Below are 20841 nucleotides of genomic sequence, written 5' to 3'. Positions count from 1 at the left end.
AGGGGAGGGGGAGAGAGGGAGAGAGGGGAGGGGGAGAGAGGGGAGGGGGAGAGAGGGGAGGGGAGGGGGAGGTGGGGGAGACTGGGGAGAGAGGGGAGGGGAGGGGGAGGGGGGGGAGACTGGGGACCACGTCTGTCCCATCCGCAGCCCCTGCGCTGGTGAGCGCACAGCGGGCTGTGGGTCTCTGCTCTGCCCAGAAGTGACTGAAAAGTCACCAGAACCAATGCTCCTCCCTCTTGTTTCTGTCCCTGCCCGGGGGACCTGGTACACTTAGTCACCAGAAATATGAATGGAATTAAACTGGACAGGTCAGGAAGCCGGGCACCGCTGAGGCCAGAGGCTCCTGCAGGTTGGGCGCCAGCAGTCCTCACCTGCAGCTTCAAGGACAAGGGTTTCTGGTTCAAAAGCCGCTGATACTGAATCAGCCAGTAATTCTCCTGCTTAGTTTCGCTTTTGGCTTCTAACTCCGTCTGCCAAGAAGGAAGCAGACACTGTTAGTTACAAGTCAGTGAATAGAAACAATGAGTGACACCTGTGAACTCTGCTCCTCTGAGCACGTGGATGACTTGGTATTTTACAAAGAACGTGCCTACCCACTGTTGCCTCACCCTTTAAACTGCTGAGCCCGGAAAGGCAGGAAGCATCACTACCCCCACTTTACTGCTGAGAACCATCTCAGACACAGCATACCTGGTGGGGGGACCGGAACCTGGGCTGCTGACACCTGGTGCCCGCCCCCCTTCCCCAGCCATCATGACTTGGAGGGGGACACCTTCTCATCTGCTTACGGGAAGAGCAAAGTACTAGGCAGCCGTCTCCTTCCCCCAAGAAGGCTTAGTGTGTCCTCTGGGTGCCAGGCAGGGAGAGAAATAAGATGCTAAGGACACCTTTGGCTTCCGGAGTGGGCTTCACCTGACAAAGCCGGAGAATTATAAACATGCTATTCAAGCCGATTCCTCCATCACTCACACATTCCTGAGCGTTGTTCTGGGTGCTGAGGACACAGCAGTGAACACACGATACTAACAGCAGCAGCAGCAACGTCAGGGCACTTCGTGCCAGACCGCGCTGTGCACTGGGAGATGCCCTTGTACTTAATTCTCACGATTCTGTGAAGTAGTTTCTACTTCACAGGTGAAGACACTGAGTGATTAGTTCAGAGTGAATACCAGCCAGCCCAAGGTCAAAGAGCTGCCCGTGTCGTGGCCAGGATTCAGACCCAGGTCTGTATTGCTCGTAGCCTGTGCTCTCAACCACCAAGCCACCCACCCAGGACTGCAGCCGCGCGCTGGGGGTCGGTGTGATGTGGGCGGCAGGATTACACTGCAGGCATCTCCCCAGCTCCCCCTAGTGGTCCCTCCTGTACCTTGCCGAGCTGGCTCCCCTTTTCCGGCCTGGCCCTCTCTGGGCTGTGGGCACACTTCTCTTTGGGAGCCCATGACCCTGATGGTCATGTCCTGATGAGGTGCACAGTGAGTCCCCAAGGCCCCTTGAGGGCGGGAGCACACGGCCACGGCATGGCTGCCCCTTACACAGCACCCAGGGAGCGGGTCACACATTAATGCAATTTGAAGGTGATGGCAGTGAGGCACCGTGAGGAACAGGCAGCTTCTGACTGGCACAAACACACCATCTGGGCTCGTGCAGGGCTCGGGAAGAAACTGGTCTCCCTCCTTTCCATCCCTGGCACAGGGCCTGGCCCACGGTGGAGCTCAGAGGACGTCTGGGGCGGTAACAAGGCCACAGGAAAGACTGGGTCCTGATCACTCAGGTGCACTTGGGCTCTGGAGGAAGTGACCCTGACCTGCCCCCCTAAATGGGGCTCTGCCACCCTGATGATGTGCCAGAGAGTCAAACCCATCTGGGTCCAGGGGGCAGTTGGGCAACTCCTGTCGAAGGCTTGCTAAATGGTCTGCCCTGGACACACCAAGTACTCTCCTGAGCATCTGTCCTGAGCAAATAAATACCCGCGGCTGCTCTCAAATACTTAGCTGCCGAGACAGCCTTGCTTATTAAAAGTAAAAAACGGGAAGTATGCTCGACAATAGGCCAAACAAGGGCCCATCTCAATGCAGCCACGGAAGGAACGTAGAGGACACGAAAGACAGGAAAGAGCAGGTGCGAACGAGCTGGTTGGAAACGGGGGCGCAGTTCCGTGTTACAGGCACATACACGCACCACGATAAACATGCATCCCGATGTTTGGAAAACATACCTCAAAATATTAGCAACAGACAACTCTCAGAAGTGAGATTCTTTTCCTTTGTACTTTCCATTTTTTCTTTGATGAACTATTACTAGACTAATGAAAGTGTTCCTAAGAACGGCAAGAGCATTTAGGGGAAGCAAACCCATGAGCGACTCTGGACGCGGAAGCCAGACGCACCAGGATCTCCCGGAGCTCCTCCTCTCGCTGTGTCTCCTCTTTGAGCAACTGCTGGAGCAGGGAGCTCAGGACCCAGCGCTGCTCCGAGATCATCTCCTGCAACACAAGACCATGCCCAGCGCTGGGAAACTCGCAGTACCCCGGCCCAAGAAGTCCCCGCAGCGCAGCGGCAGGATCCCCCTCACTCAGTTCTCAGCTGGCAGCCGGGGGCCACAGTGGGTCCGACTCCATTCAAGGCTCTGTCCCTGATCTCAGGCTGAGAGTTGGAGAACAGAGCAGAGGGGCCTCTCTGCCCAAGCATCCCCTCCCCACCTTCTCACCAGCCTGTACGTCCCTTCTCCAGGGGGTAAGGCCAGGCACGGGATCTAGTGACCGAAGACAGTGCAGTGGTAAGAAACATCAAACAAAGGGAATGACAAGCAGCAGGTACCTGACTCCAGTCTCACTGACTACGGAGCACGTGGGCAGAAGCAAACAGCAGGAGGGAGGGTGGGTGAGGGACCCACGCCAGCCAGGAAGGCTCTATGCAGACGGAGTGATGTGCAAACCCGAGAAAGCCCCATTTGTGTCTGCGTTCCACTCTTCTCCTCCTCTTGGAAACCCCATGGAGACCCCGAAAACAGGAGCCCCACAGCTCTAATGGGCAGGATGCATGGGCACCCACCAAGCACGGTGGCGGTTGCATCTTCTTTCAGAGCTCCACCAACCCCGCAAGGCTGAGGCCTTTCCATTTGCTAGCCCACTCCTCTCTGATGGCCCCGAGACACAGGCTGGGCCTGGAAGACTATTTCCCTTTTATGCAGGGGAGACATGGAGGCCCAGGGAGGGGAAGTAACCTGCCTAAAGTCATACGGTGACAGACCCGTGGGACTCCAGACCTCAGCGTTCTTCTCCTGCATTGAGAAGCCCATGAGACAAATGAAGACTGCTCCACTGAGGACAGACACAGGGACGGTGACAGACAGAAGGCCCTGCTCAAAAGCCTGGTACGGGGCACATGTCCTCACACATCATTGATCCAACCCTTCTGCGTACAGCTGGGGAGACTAAGGTACAGAGAAGGGAAAGGGGCTGCCCCTCCCCGCCTCCCCAGCCAGGTCACACAGCAAGACTGTGCGAGGACAACCCGGGTCCCAGATTTGCAGCCCAGAAGGCTGTCTGCTAGTCTCTGCAGGCTCCACATCTGTGTGAGCAGGACACCCAGGCTGGAGTTCACAGAGCCACAGCTGGGCCCTCTCCTCAGACATCCTTGGAACACCAAAACAGCTCCTTCCCCAGAGGATGTCACCCGTGAGAACCAGCGCCGCAGAAGCATGACTTAGAGAGACACGGAGCTCAGTAGCAACCCCGCTCCAAAACAAAGAAAACACGGAGATGGAGATGCAGCCTGGGTGAGCCTTGGCAATGAAACCCTCCTTCCTCTGACCCTCCTGCCTAGCAACGGGCTGATCCCAGCCCTAACCTTCGCCTGCGCTGGGCTCGGCCCCCAGACTGGGCTCCCACGAGCCTTCTGGGGCCAGGGCATCCTCCAGCATCACTGCCTTGTCTGCTGGAGAGCAGCTGAGAGGCAGTGGGGGCATTAGTTGGGGGTGGGGTGGGGGACAGGGCAGGCTAGGGAGCCCTACATACCTGTAGTGCCTCTGTGTCCAGGGATTTCCTCTTTAACTCCAGCTGTGTCAGCTGCAATAACTCAGTTTCTATTAACTTAATCTAAACAGAAGACGAGACAGGGGTTTTTTAATTCACATTAACCACGGTTTAATTCTGTACCGCTGCTCTTGGATGGCCAAGTGGATCTAAGAATCCTTTCTGGGGGCGCTCTGCAATGAAGGGGACTTGTGTACCTTGGGAAGCTCATCAGCGGGGGTTTAAAAAGAATTCGTTATTTCATGGCCCTGAATGCTCTGCGGCGTGGACCCTCTTGTCCTGGACAGTACTGCTGATCAAAAGCCAGGCACAGGGCCAGCCCAGAATGGGTGCTGATCAAGGTATGTGGAATGAAGGGGCTTTCCTTCAAGGTGAGGACCAGAGTGAAGAACAGACACGGAATTCGCAACGAGCCTCTTCCCAGTCCAATTCTCTTGCTTCCTCTAAACAGCTGTCACAGAGGAGCGCAGAGGGCAATGGAAGGGACTGGATAATAGTAACAATAGTAGTAGCTGATGTTTATTGAGATTCCACATGCTAGGACTGTGCTCTGCAATTTATTTGCATCATTTCATCAATACCTATTAGGAGGTATTATTGCCTCCATTTTACAGAGAAGGAAACAGAGGCTCAGAGAGGTTAAGTAACTTGCCCAAGGACACACAGCGGGTGAGTGTGCCCTTTCCTTGGGATATCCCTGCTTGTTTGAAGGGGAAGAGCTGGCCTGGTGGGTCAAAACCACCCATAATGAGAATGTCTGGGAGTCACCACATACCTTCAGGGTGTGACTGGGGGCTTTTAGCCCTCGGGGTCAGACCCCATGGCCAGTGACTTCTCTACCCTGTGCCTATGACCTTTGTCCCTATGTTCCTATGACCCCACCAACCCCTGGTCAGAGGAATGAGATTCATGTCTGGCAATGTGGGATTGAAATTAAAGGGAAATAAAAAGGTAAGTTGGTTTTGGCAAAAAAGAAAGAGAAAAAAACAACCATGCAAAATGTGAAATTCAAAGTGTGCTGAATACGAGGTGACATGCGTCCCGTAGCCTGAAAGCTCGCTCTGTCTGCTGCCACCCAGGCCACGCGCTCAGGGAGCCCAGCGAGCCACACACAGCCCCGCTGGAAGCGGGTGGCCAAGAGGCCCAGCGTGGCGTTCGCCCAAGGCTGCCCGCAGGTCAGCAGCAGAGCCTGGACAAGAGCACAGCCCCTCCCCTCCAGGCCCAGGTCACTTCTCAGCTGACACCAGGCCCTGCCTGCTCGCTCAGGTGGGGGTCAGCCTGTCCCAGCTCCTCAATCTGAGCCAACGGGGACACTGGGGTCTGAGCCGGCTGAGGAGTCCTGCCTGTGGCTGCCAAGCAGTCAAGGCCTCCTGTCCCTCAGCCCTGGGCATCATGAGAAGCAGCAGGCACAGGTCTCACCTGCTGGCATGCACAGTGCTGCCCCAGGCACCTCCTGACACCCTGAGTAGGTTCCATGAGGCTCAGTGAGGGGAGGGAGGTGCCGGGGAGACCTCTTGCCGGGCTGGCCTGGAGCCCCTTCCTCATGCCTCTGAAAGCCCACAGGGCGGGTCTGGGGGGGAGGCCGCAGCCTGCGCTCACCTGCTTCCGGATCTGCCGATGCATCAGGTCCTTCTTCACCTGGAGAGCCTCGAAGGCCGCCTTCTGCATGGCGCTCTACAACAGAGAGCACGGCCACTCAGGGGGCCCGCAGGGAAAACAAAATCTGCGTCAGACACCTTAATGTATGCCTTTTCTGTTTCTTAGAGAGATGACAACTTTTCAGGTTACTTGTTTAATTTTTTAAAATAATACTTATTTAAGCGCTTACTACGTGCTGGACACCGTGCTCAGGGCTCTTCCCGCGCTGCACATGGAAGAGGCGATGACGAGAATACCTTCACTGCCCCATTTCACAGATGAGGAAAGTGAGGTTCAGAGAAGTGAACCGGCTGGCACTAGCATGCAAGTCTGTCCAGCTCTCAGCCTCACCTTAACCACGAGGCCTGACATGCCCTCTAAGAAACAGAGCACTTTCCTCAGACAATCTCACAAATACTAAGTCAAAGCGTTTTGGAAGAAGAGAGAGATAGGAGTTGGGGAGAAAGGAGAGAGGAAACGATGAGTCAGGGAGTGGCAGGACAACATCACAGAGGAAGAAAGGAGGGAGGTGATGCGAGGGTCGGGAAATGAGACTCCAATAGGGCCTGTGGGGAAAGCTGGGACTGAACAATTTGGACACAGGAGGGAGGAAATCACAGGGGTCCCTCCTGGTCCCGTCCACTCAGTAGCACCTGCTACACGCCCGCTAAGCCGGCGGGAGAGCAGATGGAGGTGCGGCGGGATTGGAAGGGAGGAGTCTGGAGGCTCACTCCACGGGGTGGGTACCACCGCCTTCTGCCCATTATGTCCTCATGATGGAGCCCCACGCAGCACAGGGAGCGGCTGCCTGGGGAGGGCGCTTCTCTAGACTTCAGTGAGCGGAAACGACCACCCAGAGAGGCCTCTCCCTGCCCCCTCATCCTCATGGTCAGTACGTTTCTCAGCTCTCTAAGCATCTTGGTTCTTGCACACTGTCCAGGAGTCCAGGACAGCGCCTCCACGTGGAGTTCTGCCGCTCTGCTCCGGGCTCCCCGCGTTCCTCCTGCCCCCCTCCTGAGCCCCTGCCCCCAGGGCTCACCTCCTGCAGGATCTGGCTAATGGCTTTGTTCTGATCCATCTGTTGCCAGGACAGGATCTGCTGGAACCGCTCATCCATTTCAGCCATGCTGCCAGAAACACAGCAAATTCATGAACATTTCCTGAGCACCTGCTATGTGCCAGGCACCTTGGAGGAGATGGAGATAAACCATTTATTCATTCAACAATACTCATGGAGCGCCTGCTGGGGGCCACATCCTGGGCTTGGGGGGGCGGGGTGGACATGGAGCTTTGTCTGAATCCCATGGCCCTGGATAGAGGGTGACGGAGTCTCTGTCTCCAGAGCTGGGGAGATGATCTCCCGGGCCCCGTCATCCACCCCTCCACTGGAATCCTTCCTACGATGCCCCCCCCCCCCCGAAGTGGCTGCCTGGCCTCTGCCCACCCACCTCCACCAACAGGGAGCTCATGACCTCCCAGGTGAGCCACTCAGGCTGAGAGAAAGCTGTCCTTCCTGGGCACTAACGTCTCACCCTCCACCCCAGGGTCTCTCACCCTGGCCGTGGACCTGCTCTCATCGCCCTAGAGCAAGTCTAGTGACTTTGGCACAAAAATCCAAACTCTGCAAACCTAATATGTCCATACTTTGGTACAATCTTGGTTTTAAGTTTGTCTGTTTCACAATAGTAGCTGTTATTTATTGGACCCTTATGTGGCAGACAGTATGATCATTAATGCCCATTAAATCCTCCAACAACTCTAGGAGTAGGTACTGTGATTTATCCCCTTTTTTCTGATAAGAAAATTGAGGCTCAGGGAGGGAAAATAACTTGCCTAAGACTTCACAGTTAGTTATAGAAGTGGGATGTGAATCCACGACTGTCTGGCCCTAGTGCCCACGCTCCTAAAAACAAGGTCACACCAGCAGGAAGGAGGGAGACCCCCTGCATCTGCAGGGACACGGGGAGGCTGGCGTGCTCCAGGTGCCCGGGGGGGCGGGGAGGAGGTGGCACCTGCACTGGAGCCACCCAGGTGGGAGGAGAAACACAAGGGCAGCCAGGGCTGTTGGTCTGTCCCTGTCTGGGGCTGCTAAGCATCAAAGGAGCTTTTCTCAACTGGCTCTGCCGGGCACTGCAGGTCCTTCAACAAAGCCACGGTGCTGGGGTGAACTTGGAAGGCCAGACCCAAAATGGCTGTCAGCGTAAAGGCAACCCCATCACCATCTCCCCTCCAGTGCACCCCACCCATGACCCCCGGAGATTTATAAGTACACCATAGTCAAGAGCACACTGCCTGGGTCAAACCCGAGCTCTGTCATCGGCTAGTTGTGCTTCCTTAGGGTCCAACTAGAAAAGTCACTTAGACCAGCGGTAACTTGCTCCTGACATCATGGCCCAGGGTGGGGTGGCCCGAGGCAGGAGATTCCAGTGCCAGCTCTCACCCTACGGTCCTGGGCCCTGAGCCAGCTCCCCAAAGTCCCTCACTCGGGAAGCCTCTTCCTTACCTTACCTGGAACAGGCCTGCTGGACCAGGTTCTGCCTCTGAGACTCGTAGGCCATCTGGATGAGCCGGCTGTTACAGCTCTCGGTCAGCATCTGTTGCATGGCCGCTGTGGAAACATGGGGGTGGGGTGGGGACAGGGCTGAGCAGCCACTCCTGGGGGGCCTCATGGGCGTTACCTGGGCATCCACCTGACAGTCACCTCACAAAAAAGTCTCTCTTTTTTTAAACTACAGAAGTAACTTCAGCTTGAAAGTCTGATTAGTTGTAAAACACTGAACAACATACCCATAATCTTCTGTAATCTCGTCACCCAGAAGTATTATTACATTTTGATATATGTTCTTCTGGTTAATTTTTAATGCATATTGATGGATGTTTTTAAAAGTTCACTGAAAGAATTAAAAGCAGGGACTTGAACAGATATTTGTATACCCATGTTCGTAGCAACATTATCCACAATAGGCAAAAAAAGGTGGAAACAACCCAAGTGCCTACTGATGGACAAATGGGTAAACAGAATGTGGTCTATCCATGCAACGGAATAATAATCAGTCTTAAAAAGGAAGGAAATTCTGACATAAGCTACAACGTGGATGAACCCTGAAGACGTTAGGACGCTATGTGAAAGAAGCCAGTCACAGAAGGACAAATACTGTATGATTCCACTTATACGAAGTACCTAGAGCAGTCAGATTCATAGAGACAGAAAGTAGAATGGTGGTCCTACAGGGTCCAGGGGAGGGGGCAGTGGGGAGTTCCTGTTTAGCGGGTACAGAGTTTCCCTTTGGGATGATGAAAAAGTTCTGGAGCTGGATGGTGGTGATGGTTGCACAACAAGGTGAATGTACTTAATGCCACAGAACTGTACACTTACAAGTGGTTAAAATGGTAAATTTTATGCTTTGTATATTCCACCGTAATAAAAGAAAATTAAAATGTTATCACACTAAATATACCACTTTCTCACCTTTTATGAATGCATCCCTGTGTCAACATGCTGACGTGATGTTAATAGCTACAGAATACTACAGTGCCTGGATTACCAAAGTTTAAGATAATCCTCTGTTTCAGAGCATTCGGAGTCTTTCTGCGATTATTAAATGATACTGCTATAAATATCCTTGCTCAGATATCTTTGTGCACATCTATTTGATTATTTCCTAGAATAATTCTTAGAAGTACACAGTTTTAAGGTCATGGATGATGTATGCAAGTTACCCTTTCTGCCCTCCAGAAAGAGCCTGCTGATTCATGCTCCCTTTGGCAGCAGCACACAGGACAGCCTGATACCATACGCCCTCTACAACTCTGGGTTACTACCCTTTCTTGCCTTTTTGTTATTTTTATTGAAATTTTTCAGTTATAAAAATAATACATGCTCAGTTTCTAAAATAGCTAATAGGGAAGTTTGAAAAGGTGGAAAAGAAAAGATCCCTAACACTGAGCCTATTTCCAATTAGTTAATTTGATAAACATCCTTCCAGAAATGCAAACACAATCTTTCTCTTTATAAATGGTGGATGATGGTGACCTTTAAAATAGGGACATTGGAGACCTTCAAGATGGTGGAGGAGTAAGACGTGGAGATCACTTTTCTCCCCACACATACATCAGAAATACTTCTACACGTGGAACAAACCCTACAGAACACCTACTGAACGCTGGCAGAAGACCTCAGACTTCCCAAAAGGCAAGAAACTCCCCACATACCTGGCCGTGTAGCTGACAGGGTCTTGGTGCTCCTGCTGGGTGTCAGGCCTGTGCCTCTGAGATGGGAGAGCCGAGTTCAGGACATTGGTCCACCAGAGACCTCCCAGCTCCACGTAATACCAAACGGCAAAAGCTCTCCCAGAGATCTCCATCTCAATGCTAAGACCCAGCTTCACTCAACACCAGCAAACTACAGTGCTGGACGCTCTATGCCAAACAACTAGCAAGACAGGAACACAACCCCACCCATTAGCAGAGAGGCTGTCTAAAATCATAATAAGGTCACACATACCCCAAAACACACAACCGGATGCAGTCCTGCCCACCAGAAAGACAAGATCCAGCCTCATCCACCAGAACACAGGCACTAGTCCCCTCTACCAGGAAGCCTATACACAACCCACTGAACCAACCTTAGCCACTGGGGGAAGACACCAAAAACAACGGGAACTATGAACCTGCAGCCTGCGAAAAGGAGACCCCAAACACAGTAAGTTTAGCAAAATGAGAAGACAGAGAAGCACACAGTAGATGAAGGAGCAAGGTAAAAACCCACCAGACCAAACAAATGAAGAGGAAATAGGCAGTCTACCTGAAAAAGAATTCAGAGTAATGATAGTAAAGATGACCCGAAATCTTGGAAACAGAATGGAGAAAATACAAGAAACGTTTAACAAGGACCTAGAAGAACTAAAGAGCAAACAAACAATGATGAACAACACAATAAATGAAATTAAAAATTCTCTAGAAGGGATCAATAGCAGAATAACTGAGGCAGAAGAACAGATAAGTGACCTGGAAGATAAAATAGTGGAAATAACTACTGCAGAGCAGAATAAAGAAAAAAGAATGAAAAGAATTGAGGACAATCTTAGAGAACTCTGGGACAACATTAAACGCAACAACATTCGAATTATAGGGGTCCCAGAAGAAGAAGAGAAAAAGGGACTGAGAAAATATCCGAAGAGATTATAGTTGAAAATTTCCCTAATATGGGGAAGGAAATAGTCAATCAAGTCCAGGAAGCACAGAGAGTCCCATACAGGATAAGTCCAAGGAGAAACACGCCAAGACACATACTAATTAAACTATCAAAAATTAACTACAAAGAAAAAATACTAAAAGCAGCATTTAAGAATCTGTAAAAAATACAAGCACATGGAGGCTAAACAATACACTACTTAATAACCAAGAGATCACTGAAGAAATCAAAAATTGCCTAGAAACAAACGACAATGAAAACACGATGACCCAAAACCTATGGGATGCAGCAAAAGCAGTTCTAAAAGGGAAGTTTATAGCAATACAATCCTACCTCAAGAAACAACACCTCAAACAACCTAACCTTACACCTAAAGCAATTAGAGAAAGAAGAACAAAAAAACCCCAAGTTAGCAGGAGGAAAGAAATCATAAAGATCAGATCAGAAATAAATGAAAAAGAAATGAAGGAAACGACAGCAAAGATCAATAAAACTAAAAGCTGGTTCTTTGAGAAGATAAACACAATTGGTAAACCATTAGCCAGACTCATCAAGAAAAAAAGGGAGAAGACTCAAATCAGTAGAATTAGAAAAAAAAGAAGTAACAACTGACACTGAAGAAATACAAAGGATCATGAGAGATTACTATAAGCAACTATATGCCAATAAAATGGACAACCTGGAACAAATGGACAAATTCTTAGAAAAGCACAGTCTTCTGAGACTGAACCAGGAAGAAACAGATAATACAAACAGACCAATCACAAGCACTGAAATTGAGACTGTGGATTAAAAATCTTCCAACAAACAAAAGCCCAGGACCAGATGGCTTCACAGGCAAATTCTATCAAACATTTAGAGAAGAGCTAACACCTATCCTTCTCAAACTCTTCCAAAATATAGCAGAGGGAGGAACACTTCCAAACTCATTCTACAAGGCCACCATCACCCTGATGCCAAAACCAGACAGATGTCACGAAGAAAGAAAACTACAGGCCAATATCACTGATGAACACAGATGCAAAAATCCTCAACAAAATACTAGCAAACAGAATCCAACAGCACATTAAAAGGATCATACGCCATGATCAAGTGGGGTTTATCCCAGGAATGCAAGGATTCTTCAGTATATGCAAATCAATGTGATAAACCATATTAACAAACTGAAGGAGAAAAACCATATGATCATCTCAACAGATGCAGAAAAAGCTTTCAACAAAATTCAACACCCATTTATGATAAAAACCCTCCAGAAAGTAGGCATAGAGGGAACTTACCTCAACGTAATAAAGGCCATATATGACAAACCCACAGCCAACATCATTCTCAATGGTGAAAAACTGAAACCATTTCCACTAAGATCAGGAACAAGACAAGGTTGTCCACTCTCACCACTATTATTCAACATAGTTTTGGAAGTTTTAGCCACAGCAGTCAGAGAAGAAAAATAAAAGGAATCCAAATTGGAAAAGAAGTAAAGCTGTCACTGTTTGCAGATGACATGATACTATACATAGAGAATCCCAAAGATGCTACAGGAAAACTACTAGAGCTAATCAATGAGTCTGGTGAGGTTGCAGGATACAAAATTAATGCACAGAAATCTCTAGCATTCCTATACACCAAAAAAAAAAAAAAAAATCAGAGAGAGAAATTAAGGAAACACTCCCATTTACCATTGCAACAAAAAGAATAAAATACCTAGGAATAAACCTACCTAAGGAGAAAAAAGACCTGTATGCAGAAACTATAAGACACTGATGAAAGAAATTAAAGATGATACAAACAGATGGAGAGATATACCATGTTCTTGCATTGGAAGAATCAACATTGTGAAAATGACTCTACTACGCAAAGCAATCTACAGATTCAATGCAATCCCTATCAAACTACCACTGGCATTTTTCACAGAACTAGAACCAAAAATTTCACAATTTGTATGGAAACACAAGAGACCCCGAATAGCCAAAGCAATCTTGAGAACGAAAAATGGAGCTGGAGGAATCAGGCTCCTGGACTTCAGACTATACCACAAAGCTACAGTAATCAAGACAGTGTGGTCCTGGAACAAAAACAGAAATATAGATCAATGGAACAGGATAGAAAGCCCAGAGATAAATCAACGCACATATGGTCACCTTATCTTTGATAAAGTAGGCAAGACTATACAGTGGAGAAAAGACAGCCTCTTCAATAAGTGGTGCTGGGAAAACTAGACAGCTACATGTAAAAATGAAATTAGAACACTCCCTAACACCATACACAAAAATAAACTCAAAATGGATTAAAGACCTAAATGTAAGGCCAGACATTATAAAACTTTTAGAGGAAAACATAGGTAGAACAATCTATGACATAAATCACAGCAAGATCCTTTTTGACCCACCTCCTAGAGAAATGGAAATAAAAACAAAAATAAACAAATGGGACCTAATAAAACTTAAAAGCTTTTGCACAGCAAAGGAAACCATAAACAAGATGGAACGACAACCCTCAGAATGGGAGAAAATATTTGCAGATGAAGCAACTGACAAAGGATTAATCTCAAAATTTACAAGCAGCTCATGCAGCTCAATATCAAGAAAATAAACAACCCAATCCAAAAATGGGCAGAAGACCTAAAGAGACATTTCTCCCAAGAAGATATACAGACTGCCAACAAACACATGAAAGGATGCTCAACATCACTAATCATTAGAGAAATGCAAATCAAAACTACAATGAGGTATCACCTCACACCAGTCAGAATGGCCATCATCAAAAAATCTGCAAACAATAAACGCTGGAGAGGGTGTGGAGAAAAGGGAACCCTCTTGCACTGTTGGTGGGAATGTAAATTGATACAGCCACTATGGAGAATAGTATGGAGGTTCCTTAAAAAACTAATAATAGAACTACCACACGACCCAGCAATCCGACTACTGGGCATATACCCTGAGAAAACCGTAATTCAAAAAGAGTCATGTACCATAATGTTCACTGCAGCTCTATTTACAATAGCCAGGACATGGAAGCTACTTTTTTTTTTTTTTTTTTTTGCGGTACGCGGGCCTCTCACTGTTGTGGCCTCTCCTGTTGCGGAGCACAGGCTCTGGACGCGCAGGCTCAGCGGCCATGGCTCACGGGCCCAGCCGCTCCATGGCATGTGGGATCTTCCCGGACCGGGGCACAAACCCGTGTCCCCTGCATCGGCAGGTGGACTCTCAACCACTGGGCCACCAGGGAAGCCCTGGAAGCTACTTTATAACAATTTGCCATGTAACCTAGATTCCTATAACCTGGACTGTAACTTTGTTTTAGCTCATGTGGGAGCTTTCTTTTCAAAGTATGTTTAAATCCTCCTGATTTTTTTCCGCCCCTGCACTAATCCTCTAAGGGAGATCAGCTCGGTGCTTTGTGTCCACCTAGAGGGGTGGGATAGGGAGGGTGGGAGGGAGACGCAAGAGGGAGGAGATATGGGGATATATGTATAGCTGATTCACTTTGTTATAAAGCAGAAACTAACACCATTGTAAAGCAATTATACTCCAATAAAGATGTTAAAAAATAATAAAATAAAATAAAATAGGGACATTAATGATATGATACCTCATCAGGAGATAGTAGGATGAAATGGTGTATGGAAAGTGCTGGACCACTGCCTGGTACACAGTGAACCTCGGCTAAAGGTGCACACAATATCCCATTCTATCACTCAGGCTCTGAAGAATGGGGTGATCCAAAAAGAATCATTCCTTATTTTAAATAACGAGGAACTGCCTCCTTGCCTTCCCTGCCACGTGGCTTGATGTTCTCAGGATCAGATGGGGAGATCTCCCTCTTGTTTGTGTGGACAGCGTGGTGCCCCAGGACCACTCAGGGAGCGACAGGAAGGCGAGTTCCCAGGGGCTCGAGAGGCCACCGCAGCCCTTGAGGAGAGTAGTCCTAACAGCCACGCTTTGCGAACAGCTCACTTTGCGCCAGCATGATCTTACTGACCCTCGTAATGACCCCACGAGGCAGATAATTACCCTTCTCCCTATTTTATAGACATGAAAACTGAGAGGGGCCAGTAATGCCCCTTAGGTCATACGGCTTGTGCCTGAGCTGGGATTCTGAATCCAAGTTCAGCTGACCTCAGAGCCCATGCTCCATGACGGGACTTGACCGCTCCTCTTGAGGGGTAACACTCAGCACCCTGTATATGTGACCAAAAGGGGGATGGCTGCCCCCTCCTGCCCCTCAGTTGGCCACACTCTGCTCCCAGGACCCTGCCCTGCCCTACCCCACCCTGAGACTCACAGGCAATCTCACGGCGCCGTAGGTTCTCTGTCTCCTCCTGGGTTATGGACATCAACTGTTCCATTCTTATTCTAGAAAAAGATCAATCCATTTATTCAGCAAATGTATCAGTAACATTCCCAACAGGGAATCCCATCAGATGAACACCACCTCCTTCAAGAAGTCCTCCCAGATGTGAGAACTTAGGCATACTCTGAATGCCCACGGCATCATGCGCCTCCACTGGGGCCCTGTTAACTTTAAGAGTTTCTTGCATAAAAAGATAAACATTCCCTTAGAAAAATGGGCCAAGGATACAAACAGCCAATTCACTAATGCTTAAATAAAAGTGACCAAAGAACATATGGAAAGATTCTTAACACCACTGATAATGAAAGAAGTAAAATCTTTTCACCTATCGGGTTGGCTGAGATTAAAAAAACCGATAACCACTGGTGATGGCAGTGAAGGTGGAGAGGTGGATACTTCATATACTGCTGAGAGGAGTGTAAACTGGTAAAATGTTCTTGGAAGGCAGTCTGGCAATACTATCAAAGTGTTCTTTGAATATTTCCTTCAAAAACATTCACATAAGTGCGTAAGGGTATATCTAGAAGATATATATATATATATATATATAGATAGATAGATATATATATAGATATTACAGTAATATATATTGTTTGTAATTATGAAACGCCAGAAACCACTTAAATGTTCAGAGGGCTAATTACGTAAATTATGATATAATGATATAGTGGAATTCGCTACAGCTAGTACAAATAATGAGGTTTTGGGCATGGAAATACATCTGTGATATAATAAGTGAAAATTTAAAAAGTAATGGCATGTATGTATGTGCATGTCACTTGTGTGTACACTTTTTGCCCCCCACACCACACTGGCACAGTGGCTGGGAGGGGGACAGCATCCTTTAATGTTTCTCGCAGGGTCTGACTTCATTGGAAGCAGCATGTATCGTCTGAGCACTCCTGCCTCCTGCCCAGGCCCACAGGCTGCTCAGGGGAAGGCCGTATCTGGTGCGCACCCCTGGACCCTAGGCATAGCCCAGGCCTAGCCCAGAGAGGGCACTCAGTCAGCGTGCTGAATAAGCGATGCCTCCGGCCACAGCTCAGCTCGGCCTAGGCCAGCCTGGCTGCCACCGCTCCGGGCTGAAGTGGACAGGGTGGTGGGGTTACACTGCAACTCCATGGGAGTCCCCTGCAGGAGGCCTGCACAGGCAGCCAGGAGCCAGGAAGGCTGGGCCCACGGGGAGGGGGGGCTCCCGCAAAGCACAGCAGCCAGGTCCACACTGACAGTCTAGGGTCCCTGAGAACCAGGAGGGATTCACATTAATACCCGGGGAATGGGGGGTAGGGGCTGTCCCTCCATTTCTAATCACTAAGTGGGCACCTCAGTGCAGTCGATTTGAAACATGCAGAAAACACAAAGGGGAAAAAACAAGATCACCACCTCCAATTCCTGCCTCTCAAAAATGTTCAATGTCCTTTTGCTTTCTGAGCACAGATCTAGGCAGAGTGTCTTTAAGAAATGATATAGTGTAGACACCACTTTTCCACTTAGCAATATGGTGTATTTCCCTTAATAAGGAATGTTCTTCTATAAGATATTTAATGGCTACAGATTATTCCTCTGTACATAATTTACGTAACCAGGTTTTTCTTCCCAGAAATGTGGACTTTTTTCTATTGTTTTATTCTAAAAATATAGTAGGACATTATATATACATTCTTATTCACATCTCTGAATTTTTCTCAGGAGTGTCTATGTGTTTTAACAAACTTGAAGGCAGCGATTCTTTCTAATTCAATACTTCCTGAGGAGGTGAATCTCCTCATAGCTTTAGGAAAACTTTCTGGCATAATCCTTGAGAATCACAAGACCTTCTCTCCCCAGAGCCATGCATCCCCAGGAAGGAAGGCAGCGCCCAAAAAAACCCACTAGAGCAGAACACTTACCTTTCATTTTCCAGCGACTTCAGAATCTCAGAACTTTTCTTTTGCCTGTGGAGGAAACCATGAAAAGCCTGTAGTCACCAGCGGGCCCATTTCCAAAAGAATGGCTCGCGGGGCCTAGGCACCGACCACTTACGGCCTCTGTGTTCTCAGGCTAATTCCTCAACCACTCTAGACCCCAGCTCCTCATCTGTGAAATGGGAATAATAATTTTTAAAAACTTCATGGACTGTTGGTAATGAGTGAATGAGAAAATAAAAAGTGCCTGGCATGTAACAAGCCCTCAACAGATGGCAGCTTTCACGGGCGCCCTTGGTGGTGAGCGCACTGTGCATGGCAGGCTAGCCGGCTCCCTCCGGCTCTGCATAACTGCGGGCGAGGGAGGAGAAAGAGACTCAGAGGATAGTGGAAAGGGAGGCTGGAAGCAATGGGGGGTGGTGGTGGTGGAAGCCTGTTTCTGAAGTCTTTCCCCAAGAGACCCCCAACTAACCCTTCTCGGGCTCCCTGCAGCTCTTGCCTTGGGCAGGATCTGTGTTAAAGCCAATCTCACTATAAGGCAAGTGGCTGTCCTCAGTGTGACTGGTGACTTGGGACCCAAAATGTTGGCACGGGATGTGATTTTGACTTGTTAAAGCTACCTATTTTACAGATGGGAAACTTGGGAGGCAAAGCTCCAATCAGTAGCAGCCCCAAAACAAGAGGCAAACCTGGTCATGCCCAGATCACCTTCTTTTTAAGCTGGTGTGAATTGCAGCACCGAGACCTTGGGCAGAATCAGAGACCGTGAGGGAGAAATGCACCTCTATCCTGAGCTCCTCAAAGGGTATCAGGTGGGGGAAGGTCTCTGGGTCTGGGGGCCGGGTGGATGGGAGCCTGACCTCTGATTCTCCTGCAGGAGCTTCTGGATCCGGTTGGAGACGTTCTGCTCTGTCTGCTTCAGCTGCTCCTGCAGCCGCTGCCGCTCTGCATCCAGGTAGCGCTGGCGCTCGCTCAGGCCCTGCTCCAGCCGGGACTGCTCCTGCGGCAGGACAGGCAGAGGTCCCGAGTCAGTGGGGGGAACCACCTACCCACCCCCAGACGCCACAGGGCAGCCAGGGGCCCTGGCCTGGGATGCGGAGACTAGGTTTCCTGTCTCTGTCCTGCCAGCCCTTTCCACATGACCTTGGACCAGGTGTGTCACTAGGCCTCAGGGTGTCCAGGCACCAGAGCAGGCTGGATGAGATGATCTGTATGGACAACCCCCCCACCCCATGTCCTGGAGGGGGAAGTGAGAGAGCTCACTCCCACCGCCTTCCCACATCAGAGGGACCTCAGCCTGAGTCAGGAGCCCCTGGCAGAGGGAGCAGACAGGCCTGACTCCACTTAGGCGCTCACGAACCTCCTTGACCGTCTGAAGGATCTCGTCCTTCTGGCTGTTGCTCTGCTGAAGGAGCTGGGCGTGCTCTCGCTGCCCGAGTTCCAGGCGCCGTTCGAACTCGAGTTTCTCCAGCATCTTTTGTTCCTGCGAGAATGTAGATCCCGGTGAGTACTGGCACAGGCTCTGTGGGTGTTAGGACATGACAGCAGGGGGAATCAACCCCCCAACTCTGAACGGTACAGGCGACAGGTCTGAACACTGAGCCTCACCCCCGCAGGGCCCGACTGTAATAAAACGGGCTCTTCACTGGCACGGGCTAGCGGTTTAGAGCCTGGGGTCGGGCTCAACCTCTCCAAGCCTCAGTCTTCTCATCTGTCAAGTGGAGACACCCTCCCAGCCACCGAGGCTGCGTGAGACTGTGGTGAGGCAACGTATGTAAGGGGTAACAGTACTTTACTCTCTAATTTAGAGCCAGGAAGAACTTGTTTCCTCAAATCTTATAATAGTTGAGATGTTTAACGAGAAGAAAAGTGACAGAGGACAAAAGGCATTTTCTTACCTTCCTCTTCTCATAGTCTGAGAACCTATTCTGGGAGGAAGAAAAGAGAGTGGGGTCAAGAGAAGGTGGGCAGCAGCGGTTCTCGCTGGACAGAGTCCCCGGGGCAGCCTGACACCACTCAGATTTGCAGGCACATCCAGACGACTGCATCAGAGGGCTGGGGTGGGTGGGATGAGGGGGATGGTTGTTTGATAAAGGGTTCCAGATGGTTTTGGTGGACACGAGGGTTGAGAATCACTGGGCTTGGCCCACTGTAGGAAGGTCTTCAAGGCAGTTCTGTTGATGCAGCACTGAGAAGGCACAGTGCTCCGAAAAAGAGACCAAGAATGGGTATCTGATTCCCTTGTATGTCTGCACAACACACCTGCAAGTACCCAGCTCCAGCCACCAAAACACTTACAAATGCCCAGAGGCATGTGCTCAAGTTCCTGAGGAATTGTTCAAAAGAGTGAAAGCACTGAAAATAACTCAAATGTCCATCAAAATGCGATTACTTCAATAAGTCGTGGTTCATCCACACAATGATTACACAACTGTCAAACAATGGGGCGAATGAGGGTGTAGCTAGAGAAGGATGTCTGCCATCTTTCACTGTGCGGGCAGCATGGTTCCATTCCTGTAAAAACACCACCATCAAGGCTCCAGTCTGAGCTTTGTGGTTGTTGAGACAAAAGCTACAAAGGAGGTTCATTAATCAGCTCGTGGCGACTCCTCCAGGGGGTGGGACTGCAGGGTAGGAGGGGTGACATTCACTTCATCTATTTCTGTATTGTTTAGATTTACAACAAGGAGCGTGAACTAGTTTTGTAATCAAACATCAGCACGCACACACTTTTTTTTTTTTTTTTAAGCAGCCCTTCTATTTAGCCATCTGGCTCTGAGACCAGGATCAGTGTCTGTCTGAGCTGTAAAAGCAGCATCCTATAAAGAAATAAAAAATTTTCCTCCTACCTCAGCACAGGAAAAATCTTAAGTTAATCTTTAATTATACAAATAACATCTGAATATATTCTCCTTGTAAAAAGCCCATGCATATAAAAGTACCCATTGTGACTTCCCTGGTGGTGCAGTGGTTAAGAATCAGCCTGCCAAGGCAGGGGACACGGGTTCGAGTCCTGGTCCAGGAAGATCCCACAGGCCACGGAGCAACTAAGCCCGTGAGCCACAACTACTGAGCCTGCGCTCTACAGCCCGCAAGCCACAGCTACCGAAGCCCGCACACCTAGAGCCCGTGCTCCACAACAAGAGAAGCCCCTGCAATGAGAAGCCTGCACACTGCAACGAAGGGTAGCCCCCGCTCGTGTCAACTAGGGAAAGCCCGCGCGCAGCAATGAAGACCCAACGCAGACAAAATAAATAAATAAATTTATAAAAAATAAAAAAATAAGAAGTACCCATTGACCACTCCTGGGCCTAATCCTGATTCCCGCCCAAGCCCCCCTCCATGCTCCCCATCCCCCACCCCCATGTAAACATCATTATCGGACCCAACCCCATGCAGCTACTTACGTACAACTTGTGCCTTTGGAAAAGTACACATATTTGTATGTGTGTGCATATATATATATATAAACATTTTTAAATGAAGATATAATTTACATACTGTAAAATCCATCCTTTGGAAGAAATGTACAGTTCTATGAGTTTTGACAATTGCATACAGTATCGTAATCATCACTACCATCAAGATGTAGACCAGTCCCATAACCCCCTAAATTCCCTTGTGCCCCTGTCATCAAACCCTCCTCTTATTCCCAGTCACCGGCAATTACTGATCTGTTTTCTCATGTATTTGAACCTCCTTTTAAAACATAAAAATGGAAA

At 49.0% G+C, this 20841-nt stretch overlaps 1 protein-coding gene across 2 annotated transcripts in view; it reads right to left on the bottom strand.

Moving 5' to 3' along the window:
- The window catches only part of LRSAM1 (leucine rich repeat and sterile alpha motif containing 1), a 48755-nt gene that overhangs the window by 8744 nt on the left and 19170 nt on the right, over positions 1–20841 (bottom strand). Inside the window, exons 12-22 of one of the 2 annotated variants that reach the window (XM_029203230.1) lie at positions 19018–19047; positions 18480–18602; positions 17980–18119; positions 17105–17149; positions 15147–15217; positions 8180–8279; positions 6711–6798; positions 5633–5707; positions 4016–4096; positions 2387–2482; positions 372–470 (exon numbers count right to left, since the gene is read on the bottom strand). In XM_029203230.1, the coding sequence (XP_029059063.1) occupies positions 372–470; positions 2387–2482; positions 4016–4096; positions 5633–5707; positions 6711–6798; positions 8180–8279; positions 15147–15217; positions 17105–17149; positions 17980–18119; positions 18480–18602; positions 19018–19047 (948 nt within the window). The remainder of the gene's footprint in view (positions 1–371; positions 471–2386; positions 2483–4015; positions 4097–5632; positions 5708–6710; positions 6799–8179; positions 8280–15146; positions 15218–17104; positions 17150–17979; positions 18120–18479; positions 18603–19017; positions 19048–20841) is intronic. The other variant, XM_029203231.1, reaches the window with a different exon arrangement.

This window comes from Monodon monoceros, unplaced genomic scaffold (genome assembly GCF_005190385.1).
Source record: "Monodon monoceros isolate NGI ecotype Baffin Bay Population unplaced genomic scaffold, NGI_Narwhal_1 Super_Scaffold_5, whole genome shotgun sequence".
Lineage (NCBI taxonomy): Eukaryota > Metazoa > Chordata > Mammalia > Artiodactyla > Monodontidae > Monodon > Monodon monoceros.
This window is presented reverse-complemented; position numbering and strand designations above follow the sequence as displayed.